This window comes from Hibiscus syriacus, unplaced genomic scaffold, assembly GCF_006381635.1.
Source record: "Hibiscus syriacus cultivar Baekdansim isolate YM2019G1 unplaced genomic scaffold, ASM638163v2 tig00110109_pilon, whole genome shotgun sequence".
Classification (NCBI taxonomy): Eukaryota; Viridiplantae; Streptophyta; class Magnoliopsida; order Malvales; family Malvaceae; genus Hibiscus; species Hibiscus syriacus.
The window spans coordinates 64925-85508 of NW_024062593.1; the positions used below are offsets into that span (position 1 = coordinate 64925).

At 35.2% G+C, this 20584-nt stretch overlaps 4 protein-coding genes across 5 annotated transcripts; 2 read left to right on the forward strand and 2 right to left on the reverse strand.

Annotated features, from left to right (window-relative positions):
* Positions 1 to 1359: 1359 nt before the first annotated feature.
* On the forward strand, positions 1360 to 4476 carry LOC120214839 (probable LRR receptor-like serine/threonine-protein kinase At2g16250). Its single transcript, XM_039212640.1, has 4 exons — positions 1360 to 3035; positions 3178 to 3306; positions 3431 to 3453; positions 3596 to 4476. Exons 1-4 carry the CDS (start codon positions 1369 to 1371, stop codon positions 4210 to 4212), a joined length of 2436 nt encoding a protein of 811 aa, XP_039068571.1. The 5' UTR covers positions 1360 to 1368; the 3' UTR covers positions 4213 to 4476.
* A 2353-nt stretch (positions 4477 to 6829) lies between these two features.
* Positions 6830 to 9162, reverse strand: LOC120214840 (NADH dehydrogenase [ubiquinone] iron-sulfur protein 8-A, mitochondrial). The gene is made up of 8 exons (XM_039212641.1): positions 9014 to 9162; positions 8565 to 8643; positions 8205 to 8258; positions 8021 to 8112; positions 7790 to 7903; positions 7284 to 7351; positions 7088 to 7199; positions 6830 to 7010 (listed from the first exon to the last, which is right to left on the reverse strand). The coding sequence occupies exons 1-8, from the start codon at positions 9065 to 9067 to the stop codon at positions 6915 to 6917; spliced, it is 669 nt and encodes a 222-aa protein (XP_039068572.1). The 5' UTR covers positions 9068 to 9162; the 3' UTR covers positions 6830 to 6914.
* A 114-nt stretch (positions 9163 to 9276) lies between these two features.
* On the forward strand, positions 9277 to 10745 carry LOC120214830 (protein NONRESPONDING TO OXYLIPINS 2, mitochondrial-like). 2 transcript variants are annotated; one of them, XM_039212632.1, is made up of 3 exons: positions 9277 to 9555; positions 9630 to 9748; positions 9934 to 10071. In XM_039212632.1, exons 1-3 carry the CDS (start codon positions 9407 to 9409, stop codon positions 9951 to 9953), a joined length of 288 nt encoding a protein of 95 aa, XP_039068563.1. In that variant the 5' UTR covers positions 9277 to 9406; the 3' UTR covers positions 9954 to 10071. The 2 variants fall into 2 exon arrangements, with proteins under 2 accessions (XP_039068563.1, XP_039068562.1); XM_039212631.1 differs by lacking the exon at positions 9934 to 10071 and adding an exon at positions 10578 to 10745 and having other exon boundaries at positions 9282 to 9555.
* Positions 10746 to 11385: 640 nt separating this feature from the next.
* On the reverse strand, positions 11386 to 14145 carry LOC120214842 (ras-related protein Rab7-like). Its single transcript, XM_039212642.1, has 7 exons — positions 13954 to 14145; positions 13716 to 13742; positions 13491 to 13590; positions 12410 to 12556; positions 12236 to 12316; positions 12001 to 12146; positions 11386 to 11717 (listed from the first exon to the last, which is right to left on the reverse strand). Exons 1-7 carry the CDS (start codon positions 14004 to 14006, stop codon positions 11651 to 11653), a joined length of 621 nt encoding a protein of 206 aa, XP_039068573.1. The 5' UTR covers positions 14007 to 14145; the 3' UTR covers positions 11386 to 11650.
* Between the last annotated feature and the right edge of the window lie 6439 nt (positions 14146 to 20584).

Below are 20584 nucleotides of genomic sequence, written 5' to 3' on the forward strand. Positions count from 1 at the left end.
ACTTGAATGGATTGCATTACTTCAACCAAAAGACAGAACAAAGACAAAGACAAAGACAAATACTAACTTGAAAATCGCAACGAGAGAATAGCAACGCGAAATGAAAATCGCAACGACAGAATCGTAACGCGAAATGAAATCTAAGTGAAATGGTTAATCTATTATTGAAATGACCAGTAAACTTATCATCAGTTTCAATATGAAAAACCTACAATAATGCAAACATTTCAAAATAAAAATAATTAAAAAACTAACCCTCGGAGGTTGATTTTCCATTTCTGAATATTGTGAGGGATTTCTGACCGTGAATGGTTGTGAGGGATTTCGCCGGAGATGGGGACGGAAATCTTCGGAGATGGGGACGGATTTCTTCGCCGTAGAGAGTGAGAGATGGAGATGGGACTGAGTTGTGATTTTAGGTTTTAGGTTATGAGTTGCGATTACGGGATTTTGTCTTAATATTCTTTTTGTAATTTGAAAATAAAATACGCGTAGCGATTATAATGGCGCTTTAAATATCGCGTTGCGATTTACGGATACGCGTTGCGATTTTATGTATTATCGTTGCGATTTACGGATACGCGTTGCGATATACGGATACGCATTGCGATTTACCCATACGCGTTGCGATTTACGGATACACGTTGCGATTTACGGATACGCGTTGCGATTTATGTGTTCGCGTTGCGATTTTCATATTCGCGTTGCGATTATGGAAAATCGCAATGCGAATTTGTACTATCGCATCGCGATTTTCAAGAATCGCGTTGCGATTTTGGAAACTGATTTGCGATTCTGGAAACTGATTTGCGATTCTGGGGATCGCGTTGCGATTTTTATTTCGCGTTGCGATTTTGTTGGTCATTTTGGCAAATCCAAAAAAAATTGATTAAAATCGTATATTATAACTTTTTTTTGGTCACTGAGGCGATTTTCTCTAAAATATATTGTTGTAAATTGCTGAAATTGGGGTGTCTTTGTTAATCAACAGCTGGAAAAGTAAGCCACCGGTTCATCTTTTTCTTTCCATTTCCTGAAAAATCTTTTCCACAAGTTGATTTGTCAGAACTCAAAAGAGGAAAGAGACAGAGACAAGAGTGTTCAAAGTCCACCACTTCAGTATTTGACCGCCCACCACCTTTTCTCTAATACCATCATCATTGATTAATCAAATTATAATCAATTTCAGATTTGTTTTTACTCTCTTTCGTCAACGAAATAATTCATAATTTTAAACAAGGAAACAAAACACAAAGAAGAGGAGAAGTTGATTAAGATTGCTTACCAGCAATTTTAAACAACTTTTTATAAATAAAAAATTGAAGTTTTGGGATATCAAGATCACAGCTTTGTTCAGAAAATGTTTAGATGAAAATGGCGATTAATCGGAGAAGCATGGGGGTATTAGCTTTGTTATATCTCTTTTTGCTGACGTTCTTTGAGTCTACAGTTGAGCAGCGACTGAGTTCGAGAAGCGAGTTAGCAGCTTTATTTGAGCTCAGATCGTCTTTGGGTCTTAGGAGAAGGGATTGGCCTAGAAGAGTCGACCCTTGTTCGGGTTGGAACGGTGTCCGATGTGAAAACGGTAGTGTTTCCGGGATTAACATTTCTGGGTTTAGAAGAACCCGGATCGGTGAACAAAACCCACGGTTTGCCCTCGATTCTCTTATGAATTTTACCGGTTTGATCTCTTTTAATGCCTCCCAGTTCTTGCTTCCTGGTTCGATCCCTGATTGGTTCGGACAAAGGCTGTTGAAACTTCAAGTGTTGGATCTCAATTCTTGTAACATCACTGGTGTTTTGCCTTTGAGTATTGGCAATTTCAGTAGCTTGTCACGTCTATATTTGTCCGATAACAGGCTCACCGGGGAGATTCCTTCGACTTTCGATCAATTGTTAAGCCTATCGGTTCTCGATCTTTCGAAGAATTCGCTTACCGGATCAATTCCTTCGAGCATTGGGACGCTTTCAAGACTACGAATCCTGAATCTTTCGAGCAATAGTTTCATTGGTGAACTTCCTGAAGTAATATGGTTGATATCCGGGCTGAACCTGCTCGATATCTCGCACAATAACTTCACCGGGAGGCTCCCTAATGTTTCTTCAAATGATGATAATGGCATTGCCTCTGTACTCGACGTTTCCCGCAACATGTTCTACGGAGGTCTCACATCCATAGTCGGAAGGTTTAGTTCTTCGAATTTGTCGGGGAACTACTTCGAAGGCAGGGTTCTGGACTATGTGTCTGTGAATGCATCTCTTAGTACTAATTGTCTCCAAGATGTGTCGAGCCAGAGGACTTTGACGGATTGTGTATCATTCTATGCTGAGAGGGGCCTAAGTTTCGATAATTTCGGGCGCCCGAATTCCTCGGAACCTTCAGCTCCCAGACATAGGAGCAGCAGCAGCAACAGAAACAGAATTATATTGGCTGCAGTCTTCGGAGGATTCGGATTCATCGTGTTAATCATGTCGTTGCTATTGCTGGTCCGATGTGTCCGCAGACGGAAGAAAGTAAATCATAGAGGAATTGATGTAGGACAAGTTACTCTTGAAGCAACACATCCTTCATCTGGCTTAGCTAGTAATTTTTCGAGCCTAGGTGATCTGTTTACATATCAGCAACTTCTTCAAGCAACCGCTGATTTCACCGATGCGAACCTCATCAAGCATGGTCAATCTGGTGATCTCTTCAAGGGTGTCTTAGAAAGCGGGCTTCCCGTTGTCGTCAAAAGGATCGATTTGCAGTCGATTAAAAAGGAAGTGTACCTTTCAGAACTGGATTTCTTTAGCAAAGTTGCACATACACGAGTAGTTCCGCTATTGGGACACTGCTTCGAGAATGAGAACGAGAAGTTACTGGTTTATAAATACATGTCGAATGGGGACTTATCGAGTTCCTTGTTCCGGAAAAACAATTCGGAAGGTGATGGTTTAAAGTCATTAGATTGGATAACAAGATTGAAAATCGCCATAGGAGCTGCCGAAGGCCTTTCTTATTTGCATCATGAATGCACACCTCCGCTTGTCCACAGGTATTTTTACAGTTTTCTTCTGCATATCATCGGTTAGCGAATATGTAATCCGGCTGCCTCGTGTGTGTATTCAATTCATTCAGTTGTGCAATACACATTTAGACAAGAACTGGCAGTGACATGTTCTGTTTTGTTGTTGAAGAGATGTTCAAGCTAGCAGTATACTTCTCGATGATAAGTTCGAAGTTCGACTCGGGAGTTTGAGCAAGGCCTGCCCTCAAGAAGGCAGTGGTAATCAAAATAGAATTACAAGATTAAAGCGATTGCCACGGTAAGTATTCTGTCGAATTGTAACCCGAGTAACAGTTGCTGCGCCTCTATGTTCTCGTTTCCGATGTTTGCTGTTTCAAACAAAATGTACCAGTTTCATATGGCTTTTCCTTTGTTGCCTGCAGGTCATCGGAACAGGGTTCTTCAGGTATGTGTACATATTTAGATCACAATCGTTATCTCCTCGCCTTTTGCTCTTCGATCTGTTAGCTGTTAGTTTCAACATGTTTATTGCTGTGATATCCTTGGGCTTTTCTCTGAAATTTCATTTTTATTTGTAAAACGGCTAGATTCATCTGCAGCATTATGTGCATACGATGTATACTGCTTCGGGACGGTTTTACTCGGATTGGTAACCGGAAAGCTCGACATCAGTGCGTCAAGTGAGACCAGGATGAAGGAATGGTTAGAGCAGACACTACCATGCATCAGTATATACGATAGGGAACTCGTGACGAAAATCTTGGATCCGTCTCTACTCGTGGACGAGGACCTATTGGAGGAAGTCTGGGCCATGGCCATTGTGGCTAGACGGTGTCTAAATCCGAAATCATCTCGGCGGCCCCTAATGAAATATGTTCTCAAAGCTTTGGAAAATCCATTGAGGGTGGTTAGGGAGGATAATTCAAGCTCAGCAAGGCTTAGGACAGTATCCTCAAGAGGTTCTTGGAATGCTGCTCTTTTCGGTAGCTTCCGTCAAAGTTCTTCGGATATAGCAGTTACTCCCGCAGCCTCCGCTGCTCAAGCAGAAGGCGGAAATAGTTTCAAACATTTGGGAACAACGGGTTCGCTGGGCAGTAGTGCTCGGAAAGGAGGAGGCGACCATTCGGTCCTACATCAATGGCATTTGAAGGAGATATTCCCGGAGCCACAGGAAGCGCAAGAGATCGAAAGACTAGGATTGTAACTAACAGCAGAGAGTGGTCTCATTTTTTGTTCTCAATAAGACTGGCGGTGTTTCCATTCGAATGCCTGCTGGTCGGCACCTGACGAAGCTCGTTTCAACGAGGTAAGTCGGGCTTTTTCGAGCTCAATGCCTGCATCGAATTTGGGACTCCAAGATGTGCATTGAAGCTGTGCAGTGTAAATTGTAATTGTCCAGGATTTCTTCATATATCACAGACAGACATGTTTTCCATTGAAAGATCCACCAAAAGCAACGAGAGCTGAAGAAGAAGAAAACATGTATTCCACAAACAAGATCCACCAACAAGAGTTGGCAATTTCAAAAGGTTCCAACCGAGCTTTGAATTCGGGTTACTGGATTCAGAGCCTAATGTCCTGACTACTAGACCTTGGAACCCATTTCGGATACCTACTTTGCATTTGTCTTATTTATTACAATAGTAATAACGCCTTTTTGCCACTCCTAAAGACCAAAATTTCACGAAGCCGACATATTCCGAACTGATCCAGTAAAGTTAAATCTTTTACGGTGTGTTTGGTTGGGGGAATGTGAGATTCTCATGATAATGAAATCCACATTCTCCCGTTTGGTTGGCCGGGAATGTATTTCCGATAATCTTACATTATCAATAGTAGATTTTTTGGGTATATTACCGAGAATGTCATTACCTCTCTTTTCTTAGGTACTGTTATTACCGACGTTTTGGACTAAAATGCTTTTAAATTTTTTTTTCTTTCAAAAATATCCTTAGTATGTCATTGAATAACAAAAATTCTACGAAGGTTAAGTTACAAATTTATCCTTAAACTATTTTAGATTTACAAAAAAAATCTATAATTAAAATTTTATATGAAGTTTAGGGGTTAAAATAAAATTTTACCCTTTCATTAAATCATTTTTAAATTATATATTTTGTAAAAAAAATATATAAATTTTATGAATTTAAATTTTTTAAAGAAAATATATAAATATTTTTCAACTTTTTAAAAAAACAAATATATAATAAGGACAATTTGGTCAAATATACATTCTAATAATCTTTTATTCATTTAACCAAACACGGTAATCTTACATTCTTGCTAAACCAACTAAACACAAAATACAACATTCCTAGTAATCTTATTCCCTCGTAATATTTTATTCTCAATGATAATCTTACATTCGTGAACCAAACGCACCGCACCCTTAGGGGCTGTTTGGTTTGGCGAATGTTGGATTCCCATGAGAATGTAATCTACATTCCCTTGTTTGGTTGGCCAGGAATCTCATTCCCGATAATATTTTATTAGCAATAGTGGATTTTTTTGGATTTATTACCGGGAATATCATTACCTCCCTTCCGTTAGATATTGTTGGATTACCGGCGTTTTGGACTAAAATGCCCTTAATTTTTTTCTCAAAAATATCATTCTTCTGTCATTGAATAATAAAAATTCTACGAATGTTAAATTACAAATTTATCCTTAAACTATTTTAGATTTACAAAAAAAAAAATCTATAATTAAAATTTTATATGAAGTTCAGTGGTTAAAATAAAATTTTACCCATTCATTAAACCTTTTTATATTTTCAATTTTTTAAAAAAATTTATATAAATTTTATGAATTTAAATTTTTTAAAGAAAATATATAAATATCTTATAGTAATATTATAGTAGAATTCAACTTGTTAAAAAAAACAAATATATAATAAGGACAATTTGGTCAAATATACATACCAATAATATTTTATTCCTTTAACCAAACACGGTAATCTTACATTCATGCTAAACTAACCAAACACAAAATACAACATTCACAGTAATCATATTCTCTGATAATCTTTTATTCTCACTGGTAATCTTACATTCCGTGAACCAAATACGAAGCAAAATCAAGATTTGATTGAGTGTAAGGTGAAAAATCTTCTGTCCAAGATAATAGTATTTTTTCTATATATTTAGAGATAATTGATATGATATTTCTCTCTCTATTTTGTCGAAAATAAAAATAATTTTTTATATATTTAAATCGGATCAAGTCGGATATAAATATTTATAAAAAAAATGAATTTTGAATCGGATGAGACCTTTTTGAATTCAAATCAAATCTAATTCGAATAGAAGAGTATACTTCTCAAATCGAATGAAATTAACTACCCAACCAAGAAGACGAAAACGATCACCTCCAGAAGAAAATATCCCAAAAACCTCAATGCTGTTAATTAAAAATGAAAATAATTCGAGAAACTAAAAATCAATCTTAACATTAGCATTTTAAAGTTTAAAAGTTATAATTAATCGAGCTAAATTCTATTTATAATTAATTTAAATTTGTAAATAAGCATTTTATAGTTAAAATAATGACAATAACTCGAATAAAATTTTTAAAATTTGAGCCATGGTTTGAAAATTAGGCATTAAAAAACCAATACATAATTTGATATTTCTTACAGTCAATCAGAAATTTTAAGATTCAAGCCATAATTTGAGGACATTTTATACAATTAACACGAAATTTTAATTATAAGTATAATAATCATGCTACGTGGTCATTGTTTATCCATCATTGCTATGGAATGTAGTTAAAACAAAATAATTCATAGGATGGATTCACGCAATATAAATGCTTGCAAAACATGGTATATGACATTGCAAGAAACATGCATGTATCATTTTATTTTTCAGGCAGTAGCTGGTCTGAGCAAGAAAGGAGAGGGCCACATCAGCGATAAAGGCTTTCGGATCTGAGATTCTCTGCGATCTCAGTTTCCCATCGGTCACCATTCTCGAGCAGCTTCTCTTTGTCGTAAAGAAGTTCCTGCAATGACACCAACGATTAACAAATTTACTTCAACATACAAGCGACCGTAGATTTAAACTGAAAATATTATGAACCTCGTGAGTCTCGGTGGCAAACTCAAAGTTGGGTCCTTCAACAATTGCATCAACAGGGCATGCCTCTTGGCAAAGTCCGCAGTAGATACACTTGGTCATATCAATGTCATACCTACAAAATTGAACTAATGTTAGAGGAAGAAGAAAGCGTTAACAGAGAAGAAGAAGAAGAAGAGGAGCAGGAGAGAGAATTAACCTTGTTGTCCGACGACTTCCATCTTCTCGTTCTTCAGCCTCTATTGTGATAGCCTGTGCTGGGCATATCTGATAAACCACCACTTCATGAGAATCATGATAGTAAATCCATATTTAATAAAGATAAAAGAAACTTAATCAGAGCTAACAATATATCAGTTTGACTGGATCCAACTTTTCATAGATTGCTTTCTCTCCAAGATAAACAATGGCAGACTATACAACCCTTCTATAACCAGAAAGTGTAATACAGCTAATATACACAAGAAATATAGAAACCAATGTTTGATGCATGATACAAAAAGAATCAATGCAGTGACCATAATATCCATTTTAAGTATCAATATTACCATTTCCAGTTAGGTGTCGATACCAGAAAGCAATGGATGGTTTCTCCCCAAATGATAATATTTATCATCATATTGAAGCACCGCATGATGCTATCATTTTCATCCAATAAAAAGGAAACTCAGATAATGGGATCAATTAGATGAAGCTTCAACTTACAGCTTCACAAAGTTTACAAGCAATGCAACGTTCTTCTCCGGTTGGGTATCGTCGGAGAGCATGCTCCCCTCGAAAACGAGGGCTCAATGGACCCTTCTCAAATGGATAGTTAATCTGCATAAGAAAAGCCAGGTTTGTATCATAATTCATGCATTGCTTCAATATCCATACAATCCGCTCCCTCCCCTCAAAAAAAAAATATAAATAAAAAAGGATCAGAAAGATGCTTACAGTAACTTTTTTCTCAAAGAAGTACTTGAGTGTCAGACTGAGACCCCGGACCATTTCAGTAAGAAACAATGTGTTTATGCTTCGCTCAAAAACTGCAATTTAGTAGAGCATAAGAAACCATTTATTACCTAAAATAAATCACATACAAGTAACGGAACTCAAACATTTCAGTGCTCTAAATTACCAGAACTCCAGTCCTTTGAAATCTCCTTTGCAAGCTGCTCTCTTTCTTCATCATCTGCAGTTTACATACATGAAAACATAAACAAAGTAGACAGCACCGGGATCAGTGACCATGTATTGAAAAAAAGGCTATAACAGGCATGCTTAGAGAGATTTCCAAGTGCAATAGTGCCAGAAAGGACTCATTCCTCATTGCAGGCTGTTTTGAAACACAAAGGAACTCAGTCCCTTCCAATTAATAGCAAAGACAATTGCGCTATAATTCATATTATTAACTTCACATACATATCCCAAAGAATTATCCATACTTCCCCTTTCAAAAAAAGGACAAATAAAATTGAATTACACAGATTAGGGCAACCTTTATTGGTGCTGTAGGAGTGTGCACCGAGTCGCGACCCATAGTGTTGTGAACCCTGCAACGCTTTCCCTGACAAAACCTATTCATACATAACCAAATAATTGCTAAACTCAATTAATAAAATTGCATTGGTTAACGGTAATTCTGAAAGAAATCGAAAATCAGAAGAAAAAAAACCATATTAACAACAAGATAGAGGAAGTCTCTAACCTAAACTTAACGACGGAGCCTTGCCCTTTTCTTTAATTCATTTCCAAATTAAATTACTACATGCCATAAAATTAACACTTTTAACTCCCACAAATCTATATAACCAACAGTTTTCAATGGAGAAATGATAATCGATATCATGAAAAATACAAGTCTAGGGTATCGCTGAAAAGAAAAACCCAAACAAAAAATAAGAAAATTCGTTAGCTTTGGAGGAGGAAAAGAAAGTAAGTTCTTACGAGATGTCGAGCTCGGAGAGCATTGAGAGAGTTGCGAGCGAAGATCGCAGCCATTGATATTTTTTTCTTGGCGGTCGCAAGTGTGATTAAACGGATGAAAGACGATTAGGTCTTCGCCGATCGGAGCTGTGACTGGAAAACCTCCTGTTTCATTGTGTGATATTTTCCACCTTTTTAAAAACATTGGATGCAAACGGTGCCGTTTTCTGTACGGCAATTGCAGGCCTATTATGCTATTGGGCTTAGGTAAAGTCCGGCAACGGCGTCGTTTTAGCAAGCCCAAACCTAAATTCTCAAACCCAAATTATAGGGTTTAAGGATGAAATGGAAACGAACTGCTGAACTAGCCTCCTCCTTCAACCTCTGGTTTCACCATCCAGAATCAAGCAAAAAATGGCGTCTTTTTGCAGGTCAGCGGTGATGGCGGGTTCTAGATCCCTCTCTGTTCGATCCAAAGCCTTTATTTTAAAGAACCTAACCCCAAAATCAATCTCTCCGCCTTTCTCTTCTCCATCAAAAAGAGCCCTCCCTTGTGCTTCAAGGTACTTTCTTTTTAGCTTTTCCTTTTTCCATCTAAATTTCGTCTCAAATTATTAAATTATTTCTGGGTTTAAAGGATCCTATCGGTGTTGGGAGGAGTGGAGTCAATGATACCACTTCATAGTGCTATTGCTTCTGCTCGATTACAATCGAGCATTGCTGTTGATTCCTCCTGCTGGAGCTGGCTCTCTCAAGGTTAAAATTTATTTTCTTTTAAATTTTTAATGCGATTGGATGATTTTTCAAGAACCCAAAGTAGAACTTTTAGACAGAAATGATTTGTGATGCTCTTTTAAATTTTTACTGCTTGTAGTTTGCATTGCCTCATCCTTTATGTTAAAAATGCATGTTGTAACTTGTTTTCCTACTTCATGAAATAGGATTTGCAACACCATTGTGACAAGGCTGGATCCTTTCTTCGACAAATAAAAGCATAGGATCGTTTTAGAAACCTATGGAATTGAAAACAATTTGTTCGAGATTGTCTTTGTATTCTGAAATCATGCATTGCTTGCAGATTTATATTTGTATTTTTAACTTAGCTTTGTATTTTTTGTTTTCTGCATAAGTGAAATCTTTTTGGCTCCAAAACCATAATATCCTAGAGATCGATTAGTTACATTCCTTTGTTTTTGTTGGTTTTGCTATGTTTTTCCTTTTCAATTTGTTTCGTCGAGTTGCTTTATGCTGAGTTGAATGGTAAGATGTCATGCTGTTCTTGCTTGGGTACTCAAACCTTTACGACATGATAGGACTTTTAGGCCTTTCATATAGTTTGGGTGTCCATATCAGTCTCTAACCAGTTCCGAAGTGATGTCCTTATACCTGGCTTATCTCGAACCCAGAATGTTCTTGCAGATTTCGATATATACCCTTCCTGTTAACTTCCATATCCAATTCGTGCATGCTTTTCTTCTTCAACTTCATACTTTTTGTTGTAATCAGAAAAGTTAAAGGAAAATATTTCGGTCGAGCTTTTCCTTCTACTGATTATCTTCCATATTTCTTCGTTGTTATGTCTTAGACTTTGCAGTTCCTCGGTGACAGAGTGAGAGCTCCAGTCATTCCAAACCTAACTGGCTTGCATTCGACCAACAGTTTGATCTGCCCTATCCTTTTTCCTTCCCTTTCATGGCTAACTTTTGCATCTCTCATCTCTTTGCGAGAATCGTTTCCTACCTGTGGCAGAAAATTGTGTATGGAGTAATATTGTGTTTGAATTTGTTTCAAAATAGTGAGGTTAAAACTTGATTGATAATCCATTCAAAAGAAATTTCAATTTATTGTTAAAGGTTAAGGGTCAAACTGAAAAAAAAACAAATGTAAATGTAGAGGATTACAATAGTCATTTTGCCTTTTTTATATCTATCATATCAATAGGTAACAATATATTTGAACATAAGTTGAGGGAAGGATCATAAAATTGAACAAAAATTAAGGGAGGTATTATTATTTAAAATATAGTACTGATACAAGTTTTGCTAAAAATATATATATAATGATTAAAATTAAAATTTGAAATTGTACAGGGTCCCTTGACATATTTAATCCTACAAATATAAATTATTTATCCTATATCCCATAAAAACACTAGATTGAACCTAATTCTACGCGGACAAAGATATCTATACAATGAATAAAATAATACTTCTTTTAGAAAAATGTAAGGTTAAACCTATATAAGCCTATTAGAGTTCCTAGTTCTCAACCGCCAAAGAAAGCCAGAGTAGGTCATTGCCTTAGCAAAACAAAGAAGAACAACGATGTCGATTCAAGCCGTCTGATGAAAATTTGTTTGGAACAATAACAATCTAAAGCAAGCTTTTAAATGCAAGTGAAACTGGGGGTAACATTTGAGATTATGAAATAGCATAAAATCTGATTTCAAACAAAGAAAAACAAATGAGGAACATAGAATATTACAAAGAATCCACACAACTAAATCCAACCAATTCAAAAGCATAAACACACCATTTTTGTTTATCAGACAAACACTATGAATCCATAAAATTGGTTGGGTAAATGGTAAGACCAAATCATTCGTAACACTTTAGGGGTACTTATTTCCTGAGCCAGGGGAAAATCACATGGTACATTTCAACATTCGCATCCACTAGACCTCGGTTGGCTGCTGGTTGCAACATCGATGGTGTCGGGCAAGTATCTTCACAAGTTAAACATCCACGCACATGAGAAAACAAAAAATGAAATTATGTATAAATCAGACAGTTCGGAATTAAACAAAAACTAATGGAAAAATTAACTTCAGAAGCCAAGATGTTAACTATGTGTACTCAAAATCAAATATGTCATGCAAATAGTCAATGCAACCAACTAGTGTTACAACTGACACTACCAAGTATACTTCAAGGTTTTTCCCATAATTCAAATATGCTAGGGAATGTAAATGCCTGCAGGAAGAAAACTGATAATGGTGTTTAACTTACATGTCTTCCTCTTCCCCGCTCTTCAGGGCATTCTTTGCAATGCATTGGAAAGCTTCTTCCACATTAACTCCCTCCTTGGCAGATGTCTCAAAATATGGGATATTTCCTTTCGACGCACACCATGCTCGAGCCTTTTTCTCAGACACCTAGAGAGTCAAACAAATGAGATACTTATATCTTTGTCAAGGCGGGGGGAGAGATTGTAGAGGGAGGGAAGAACTAAAAAAATACATACAACTCTACTGTTTCCACCATCTACATCAACTTTGTTTCCCAAAACAACAAACGGGAAATTCTCTGGATCTGAAGGGCTTGCCTGCAAGGTTTTTCAAATCATCAATTTACGATAGTAAATCCCAGAGAGCTGGCTGATGGTTTTCAATAGCATTCAGAAGTTCAGAATATATACCTGGATAAGAAATTCTTCTCTCCAGTTGTTCAGATTATCAAACGATTTCATTGAGTTCACATCATATACAAGAACACAACAATCAGCACCGCGGTAGAAAGCAACACCGAGGCTCTGGAATCTTTCCTGTCCAGCTGTGTCCCATATCTGGGAAAAGGAGAACACGAATGTTCATGAATTTTGAGCAAAGTGGCCACTCAAATAACGCCCAAAAAAAAACTTAAAGAAAACCTGAATATTTTTAGAATGTTATGCTAAAATTTTCTATAATATACTCAAGATAGTGGCCCATAAGATTGCCTAATACTAAAATACAAAGAACTTGTTGATAAAAACAAAATTCATGCAGTAGTCAACAACTCAACATAAGTCTAATCAATGAGCAGAGCAACATAATTCTCTAGTCAATCATCAAAATGTCGCTCCTTGTAAAATAATATAACTACAGGGAAAAAAAAAGAAAAAAAAACCCATTGAGTTCTTCAATGAATGTAAAAAATGGTTGCCCGTGGCAATTTTGAGTTAACTGGAGAGATACATCTGTTACAGATCTTAAATGTAATGAAGAAATCCTGGTTAAGCTCTAGTCCATCAAAGATAGAGCTGATTAATATAAACAAACTTCATGTGGCAGCCAACATAAGCCTAATCAATGAGTGGAACAACATAATTATTTAGTCAAACATCGCAAATCCACTCCTCATCGATGATTTAACTACTGAAAAAAGAAGCCATGCGATTTTCAATGAATATAAAGAAAGGTTGCCATTGACAGTTTTGACCTAACAAATATCATAGTGCAGAGATACATTTATGTAATGGAAAAATCATGGTTAGGCTCTAGTCTGTCAAAGCTAAAGCTCGGTTCATGAGCTAGGGATGAAAATCAAGCCTCTTCTTTGTACCAAAAAAAACCCATAAAAACAAGCCATACTCAGAATTGGAAATTAAGATCCCAAAAATACAAATGCAACAGCTAAAGCAAGCTCAGCAAAATGCTAAAATGTTTGTATTCGTGCACAATAAAAAAGGGTACTATCATTTCATCAGATCAAACATGGATATAAGTGTGAAATCTAACCTGTAAGGTGAAAAGCCTATCCTCAAACTGCACTTCCTTGGTCAAAAAATCAGCCCCAATCGTAGCCTTATACTGATTGCTGAACTTCTTATTTACATATCTAAAGTAAAATGTAAGGGAAAGCACAACCATAACTAATAGTAACATAATTACAATTATCTGACAACAAATAAGACCTCAATTTTTTTTTTCAAATAATTAGAAATAAGAACAGCTGTAGGATACTGATTCATCAAAGACGTCTTCCCTACCCTGAAAAAATAAAAATCAATTGCAAATCACAATCATCAACATCGTATTTCAAAAATTAACTAGAGATTAACAACAAACGAGACCGGCTATTAGAACCGAAAGATCCGTGCGGAAACCCTAGAAATGAAATCTTTCAAAAATGAAAAAACATGCGAATATACACGCAGAAATTGTACGGACGGTCTTAAAAAAAGGGGGGGGGACAACGAACCCGCTGTCACCGAGGATGATGACCTTCAAGAGGGTTCTACGTCGAGACGGCATCGTAAGAAACACAAAGGGATCGGCTGATGTGTAGATCGAGAGAAAGGCTAAAGAAAATTTACTAAATCTTAGACGAGAGAAAGCGAGTAAAGGACAGGCTTGTGGACTTGTTTGTCTAAAAAAAAAATTGGCTCAACCTTCTAGCCTTTTTTCTAAGTTTCTTCTAGTGTTCTCTCTCTCTCTCTCTCTCTCTCTCTTCTTTACTTATTTTCTCTCTCTTGTGAGTCATGCAAAAGCTGAATTGACCGGTAATTCGGCATTTCTGTTTTATTTTATTTTTAAAATTAAATATAAAGGGGAATGTCTCAGGAAAGGCGGGTTAATATACGGCTAATATACAGCATTACCGGATACATTAAAATGTATTTAATAAATTCGGTTTAGCGGTACCTATTATGTTGACAACTAATAATGTTTTAGGTAGAAAATATGAAAAACTATTAAAAAATTTGGTAACTGGTAAATTTTGGTTATCGGTAAGTATCTATCCTTTTTATAAAAGTGTCCATACTTTTAACATATCAAGTAAATTTTACCGGTTTTGTCATAATGAATCTGGTTTTGTCATATTTTTACCTGTTATATTGTAAATTATCTATCCTTTTTATAAAAGTGTCCATACTTATTTCACTGTGAAAATATATTTATTATTATCTTTAGTTAATATTGTTAAATTTAAAATCTAAATAATATTTTATAAAATATCAAAACAATCAAATAATTTTTTGTGTAAATGAAATTATTAAATTAATATTGTAGGTGGAAAACATGAAACACTATTAAAAAAATTGAAACATAAATTACATAACTTTCAAAAAAGTATATATCATTTTTATAAAAGTGTCCATACTTATTTCACTGTTGAAAACATATTTATTATTATATTTGGTTAATATTGTTAAATTTAAATTCTAAATAATATTTTATAAAATATCAAAACAATCAAATAAAATTTTGTGTAAATTAAATTATTAAATTAATATTGTAGGTGGAAAACATAAAACACTATTAAATAAATTGAAACATAAATTACATAACTTTAAAAGCAGTTTTAAATCCTAAAAAGTGTCGATACTTTTAAGAAATATATCGATCCAAAACGATATACCAGGTAAAATATGATAAACCGGTAACAAAATGATAAAACCGGTAAAATTAAAAGTGTCGATACGTTATATAAGGATCGACACTTTGTGAATTTAAAAGAGAAGCAGTTATAGCGCCTATAATGTGTCGATACTTTAAAAAAAAATATCGATCCACAACGATATAACAGGTAAAAATATGATAAAACCGGTATCAAAATGATAAAAACGGTAAAATGATACCGGATATATTGAAAGTGTCGATACTTTCGTAAGTACGTGTAATAAATTATCGACACTTTCAAAGAAATAGGTAATTATCCTTTCGAAAGTATCGACACCTGACATAAAAGTATCGACACTTTTGTATTTGTATCGATTAAATATAAATAACATATCCGATGAAAATATAAGCTAAATATCCTCTGAAAATAGATAGAACGGACGAGTTTTTGAAATCGAAGAGTAATTGTTGCTGCATTTCAGAAGGCGTTTCTAAAGCGAAGTTTGTTTGTTTGTTGCTGCAGTCGAATCGAAAAGTATGTTGTCGAAACCCTAATTTTTTATTATTACAGTAATCGCGATAGGGTTTTTTATGTGTTGTTTGGGGTTTTGGAGTAAGGAAGCATTTGGGACCGATTGCAGGTAGAAATAGATATTCAAGGAAAACGATAAATGTCGATACTTTTATTAAATATTATAGGTAGAAAATGATATTATAGGTTGTATAAATGTGCCGACACATTTTGGTGTGGCCATTCAAATTCTTTTGAAGAAAACCGTTTTACCACAAGAGTAGTTATCTATATTTGTATATTGAAAAGTGTATGTAACAAAATAATTTGATTTGCGTAAACTGATATATGAAGGAAAAATGGAGTCAATGGGTTGGAAAATTGTTGGTGGAGCAGATGACTTTGAAATTGAGGCCGAGACTCGAAAGCAACCAAAGGGTGGATATATGTACTTCTAGTAAGTATCAATGTCTTTTTGTTATTATTGTTGAAATGGTAATTGGATTAAAGTATCGATAAACTTTAAATTGATTACAAATTTTAAATGTTAACAGTATGGCCGAATGCAAAAGGATGAAGGGAGATGGCACACAGAGCGGTTCGGTATGTAAAATGAAATTGACATTGAGTAGTATTAGTATTTAGTGTTAATGTATTGATTAAGAAACGTTTATGTTTAATATTAGGTGAAAAAAGATGTGAGGTCCAAATGGAATTCAATGAGTGATGCTGAAAAGGAACCTTACATCACACAGTCAAGGAATGATAGTAAAGAATACAAAGAACGGAGGAAAGCACATGAAAATAAGGTATTCATTAAACTTGTAAATACGTTGATACAAATATATAAGAACTATAACATTATATATTGTTAAAAAATGTAGGAAGTTTCGACAAGATGCAGCATTAAAAGGGTGAATTTATTAATTAAACACCTTAAGGAGAAGGGTCAGTTGAATGTGCTGGGAGAAATAGGTTTTGGATCGTTGATCGGAGTAAGGGATCGACCTATTCGGAGGGAATTGTGTCGATCCTTGATGGCACAATTTGACGTCAGTCAATGTATGGCTAAGTATGGTGATTATTCATTCCCTCTGGGGGTATCGACTGCTGCAGCCGTATTGGGGGTACAAAACAAAGGCAAAAGTGTTATAGAAGTCTGTAGGAGTAAGAACTGGAAAGCACTTGCCTCCAAATATGGTTTGAATCATAAGGTGACATATACTGAAGTTGAAGAGGATATCAAAAGTGGATCTTACTTGGGGGATGAGCTGAAGGCCCGAGTTCTATTGTACCTTGTCGGTATATTTCTTTGTCCAACGGGTGATACGTCAACGAACAAGGAATATATGAAGCTCATTTGCGATGAAGGCTTGAAGGGTGAATTCAATTGGGCTGAATATATCCATTCGAGATTGATTGAATCAATTATCACCTTTAAAAAGGGCAGCCAGAGATACCTCAAAGGGTGCATAGCAATCTTAGAGGTAAATGAGTTGAATCACTTTTTTGTGTTTTTATATAAAAATTCTAATTTTATTATAAATGCAGGTTGCACTGTTCGATTTTTGGTCGGGCTGTGAGGCAGTGCCGGCTTATGAAAGAACCGGAGTGGCACGCATCCGTGCATGGGGGAAGGAAGAGGTGGTTAGAGTGATGGTGAAGTTGAAGTTGGATAGAGGGAAGAAGCAAGAAATGGTAATAAATGTAATTAAATAATATTAAGAATATAATCAATGTCTTAATATTGTAATTTAATTTTTTGAAGGTTATTGGCAAGGATGTAGAGGAGGCAGTGGAGGCAGAGGAGAAGAAAGAAGGGATGGTTGTATTGGGGGATGAAGGTGAGTGGGACGACGGTGAAGCAAAACAGAGTAACTTCGACATTTTGATGTCTGAATTGGCTGATATCAAAAAATCCAATTTGAAATCATGCAAAGACAATCAAGAGTCGAAGAGAAACTTGATCAAGTCGTAGAGAAACTCGAGAGGCATAAGGGGGTAGTGGAAGGAAAAATAGATGGAGTGGTGAAAGAAGTAGAGGTGTTGAGGGGTGAAGTGGTGAAAGAAGTTTCGGTGTTAAGGGGTGATATTAAGATGGTGACGGGAGAAAAATTTGAGGGAGTGGTGAAGGAGGTTGTTGATTTGAGGAGTGAACTTACGGGGGTGAAGGGGGTGGTTGATAAATACTCGGATGAAGGAGCTCAATTGAAGGGTGAAATAAAAGATATGAAGAGCTATGTAGAAAAAAAGTACGATGAACTGAAAAAATATGAAGAAGAAAAGAGGGAGGAGGAAGAAGAAGAGATGGAAGAAATGAGGAGGAAGGAGAGGCCCAATGTGCTTTATACACCGGAGAGTGTCATAGCAGCAGTGTTGGATTCGGAATGTCCTGCACCCCAGAAGAAGAAGCAGAAGGTAAGTTTAATAAAAGAATACTTAATTTGATTTTTATTATGTTGTTGTGACAAAAATTTGTATGCAAAATTGTAGGTTGAAAAAGCGGACATTCCAACTGGAATTGATGACATCGAAGCTGCAATTTGTGATTATTTATGGAATAGCGAGTTAGAATCGGGGTAAGTGAAATATATTGTTTTGTGAGTGATATTTAAATATTTCATGACAAGATATTAATCCTAATGATTCATACAGATATTCTGTAATATCAATGGGAAATCAATTCGCTACTGTATACGACGTTGCAACGTTGAAGCCTACAGAATGGGTTGGCGGTGTGGTAAGTAGAAAGTAGAAAATAAATAAAACTTATTGAATATGTTCTGATTGTGTAATTAATTTTGTTAGGTTATCGATTTGCTCGCCTGGACCATATGCTACGATTCTCAAAAGTCACACCGGAGGATTGGCTACCTTCCATACCTCTTAGTGGTGAGTTAAATTAATAAATATTGAAAAGTAGTGTTATAGACGGTAAATTAATAATGTTTGTTGCGTAATTACAGCAACAGGCGTTGGAAGCCAACAATAAAGAAAGTGTTGAGAATATTTCTACCTTCTGGGGTGTCATATTGGATAACTATGTGAAATTCACGGACTGTGAGAAGGTAAGACACCATACCAATTGCAAATGATGTTTTCGGATATAGAATGTTGAATTTTGTCAAATTGGGTGTGAAATTTGTTGCAGATAATGATCACAATAAACTACCATAATTCACACTGGTATCTGTTGGTGTTGGATATGGTAGATCATGTTGTAACAATATATGATAGTATGTTTACAACTGAAGCAGCTAAACAGAGAGTGAAGGATGCTAAGAGATTGGTATGTATGTATGTATGAAAGGACATTATGTAAATTATAATGCATAATTTTTTTGGTGCATAACTTCTTCTATTTTAATGCAGATTAAAATATTAGATTCTTATAATAAGAAACGCATTTGGGTTGAGTCATGTGGATCTCTAGGAAAGTATCCCTTGAAAAACTTCAAATTTGTGGAGCATAAGAAGAATAAGCAATTGAATGGGTATGAGATGTTATCACAAATAGAAAGCTTAATTTATGCAGTATTCATCATAATTGACATGTGTGGTTTTCAAATTTTGTAACAGATATGATTGCGGCATGTATGTGATGATGTGGATGGAATCGATCGGTTCTACAGGGGCAACTGGTGATTTTGTAAGTGGATAGAAAAAATTGTTTGTGGTAAAATTGTTAAAAGCCGTAGATTGAATGCTGTAGTTGACAATACTTAACGTTCTGACAATTTGAATATAGGTTGTTGGAGACTGGGATCGATCGCGAGTATTAAATGATCTCGTAAGCCACAATCAAAATGAACGAAGACAGGAGATAACAAAAGCCGCAATATTACATAAGAATAACAAAAGGATGCAATGATGTAAATGTCGAGTTAATTTTGTATAAGATTTATAATTTTGTATACGATTTATAATTTTGTATACGATTTATTTTTTTTATGTGAATATAATTATGAATGAGATGAGAAAAGTTAGCAGTATGTTGTTGTACATGTTTCTTATACACATTAAGGGTCATGTCGATACTAATATAGTTTGTGTCGATATTTTTTTTCCAGAATGAATTTTTACAAGGTGCATCAATAAAGTGTCGATCCATATATAAAAAAGTGTCGATCCCAAAATCATCGAACCCAAAAGTATAATGTAATATGTAATTTTTTAATCTAACCGGTACAATTATACCGGTTTTATGAGAGAATAAGTCTAAATAATGTGTCGACACTAATATAGTTTGTGTCGATATTTTTTTCCCAGAATGAATTAAAAACAAGGTGCACCCATAAAGTGTCGATCCATATATAAAAAAGTGTCGATCCCAAAATCATCGAACCCAAAAGTATAATGTAATATGTAATTTTTTAATCTAACCGGTACAATTATACCGGTTTTATGAGAGAATAAGTCTAAATAATGTGTCGACACTAATATAGTTTGTGTCGATATTTTTTTTCCAGAATGAATTTTTACAAGGTGCATCAATAAAGTGTCGATCCATATATAAAAAGTGTCGATCCCAAAATCATCGAACCCAAAAGTATAATGTAATATGTAATTTTTCAATCTAACCGGTACAATTATACCGGTTTTATGAGAGAATAAGTCTAAATAATGTGTCGACACTAATATAGTTTGTGTCGATATTTTTTTCCCAGAATGAATTAAAAACAAGGTGCACCCATAAAGTGTCGATCCATATATAAAAAAGTGTCGATCCCAAAATCATCGAACCCAAAAGTATAATGTAATATGTAATTTTTTAATCTAACCGGTACAATTATACCGGTTTTATGAGAGAATAAGTCTAAATAATGTGTCGACACTAATATAGTTTGTGTCGATATTTTTTTTCCAGAATGAATTTTTACAAGGTGCATCAATAAAGTGTCGATCCATATATAAAAAGTGTCGATCCCAAAATCATCGAACCCAAAAGTATAATGTAATATGTAATTTTTCAATCTAA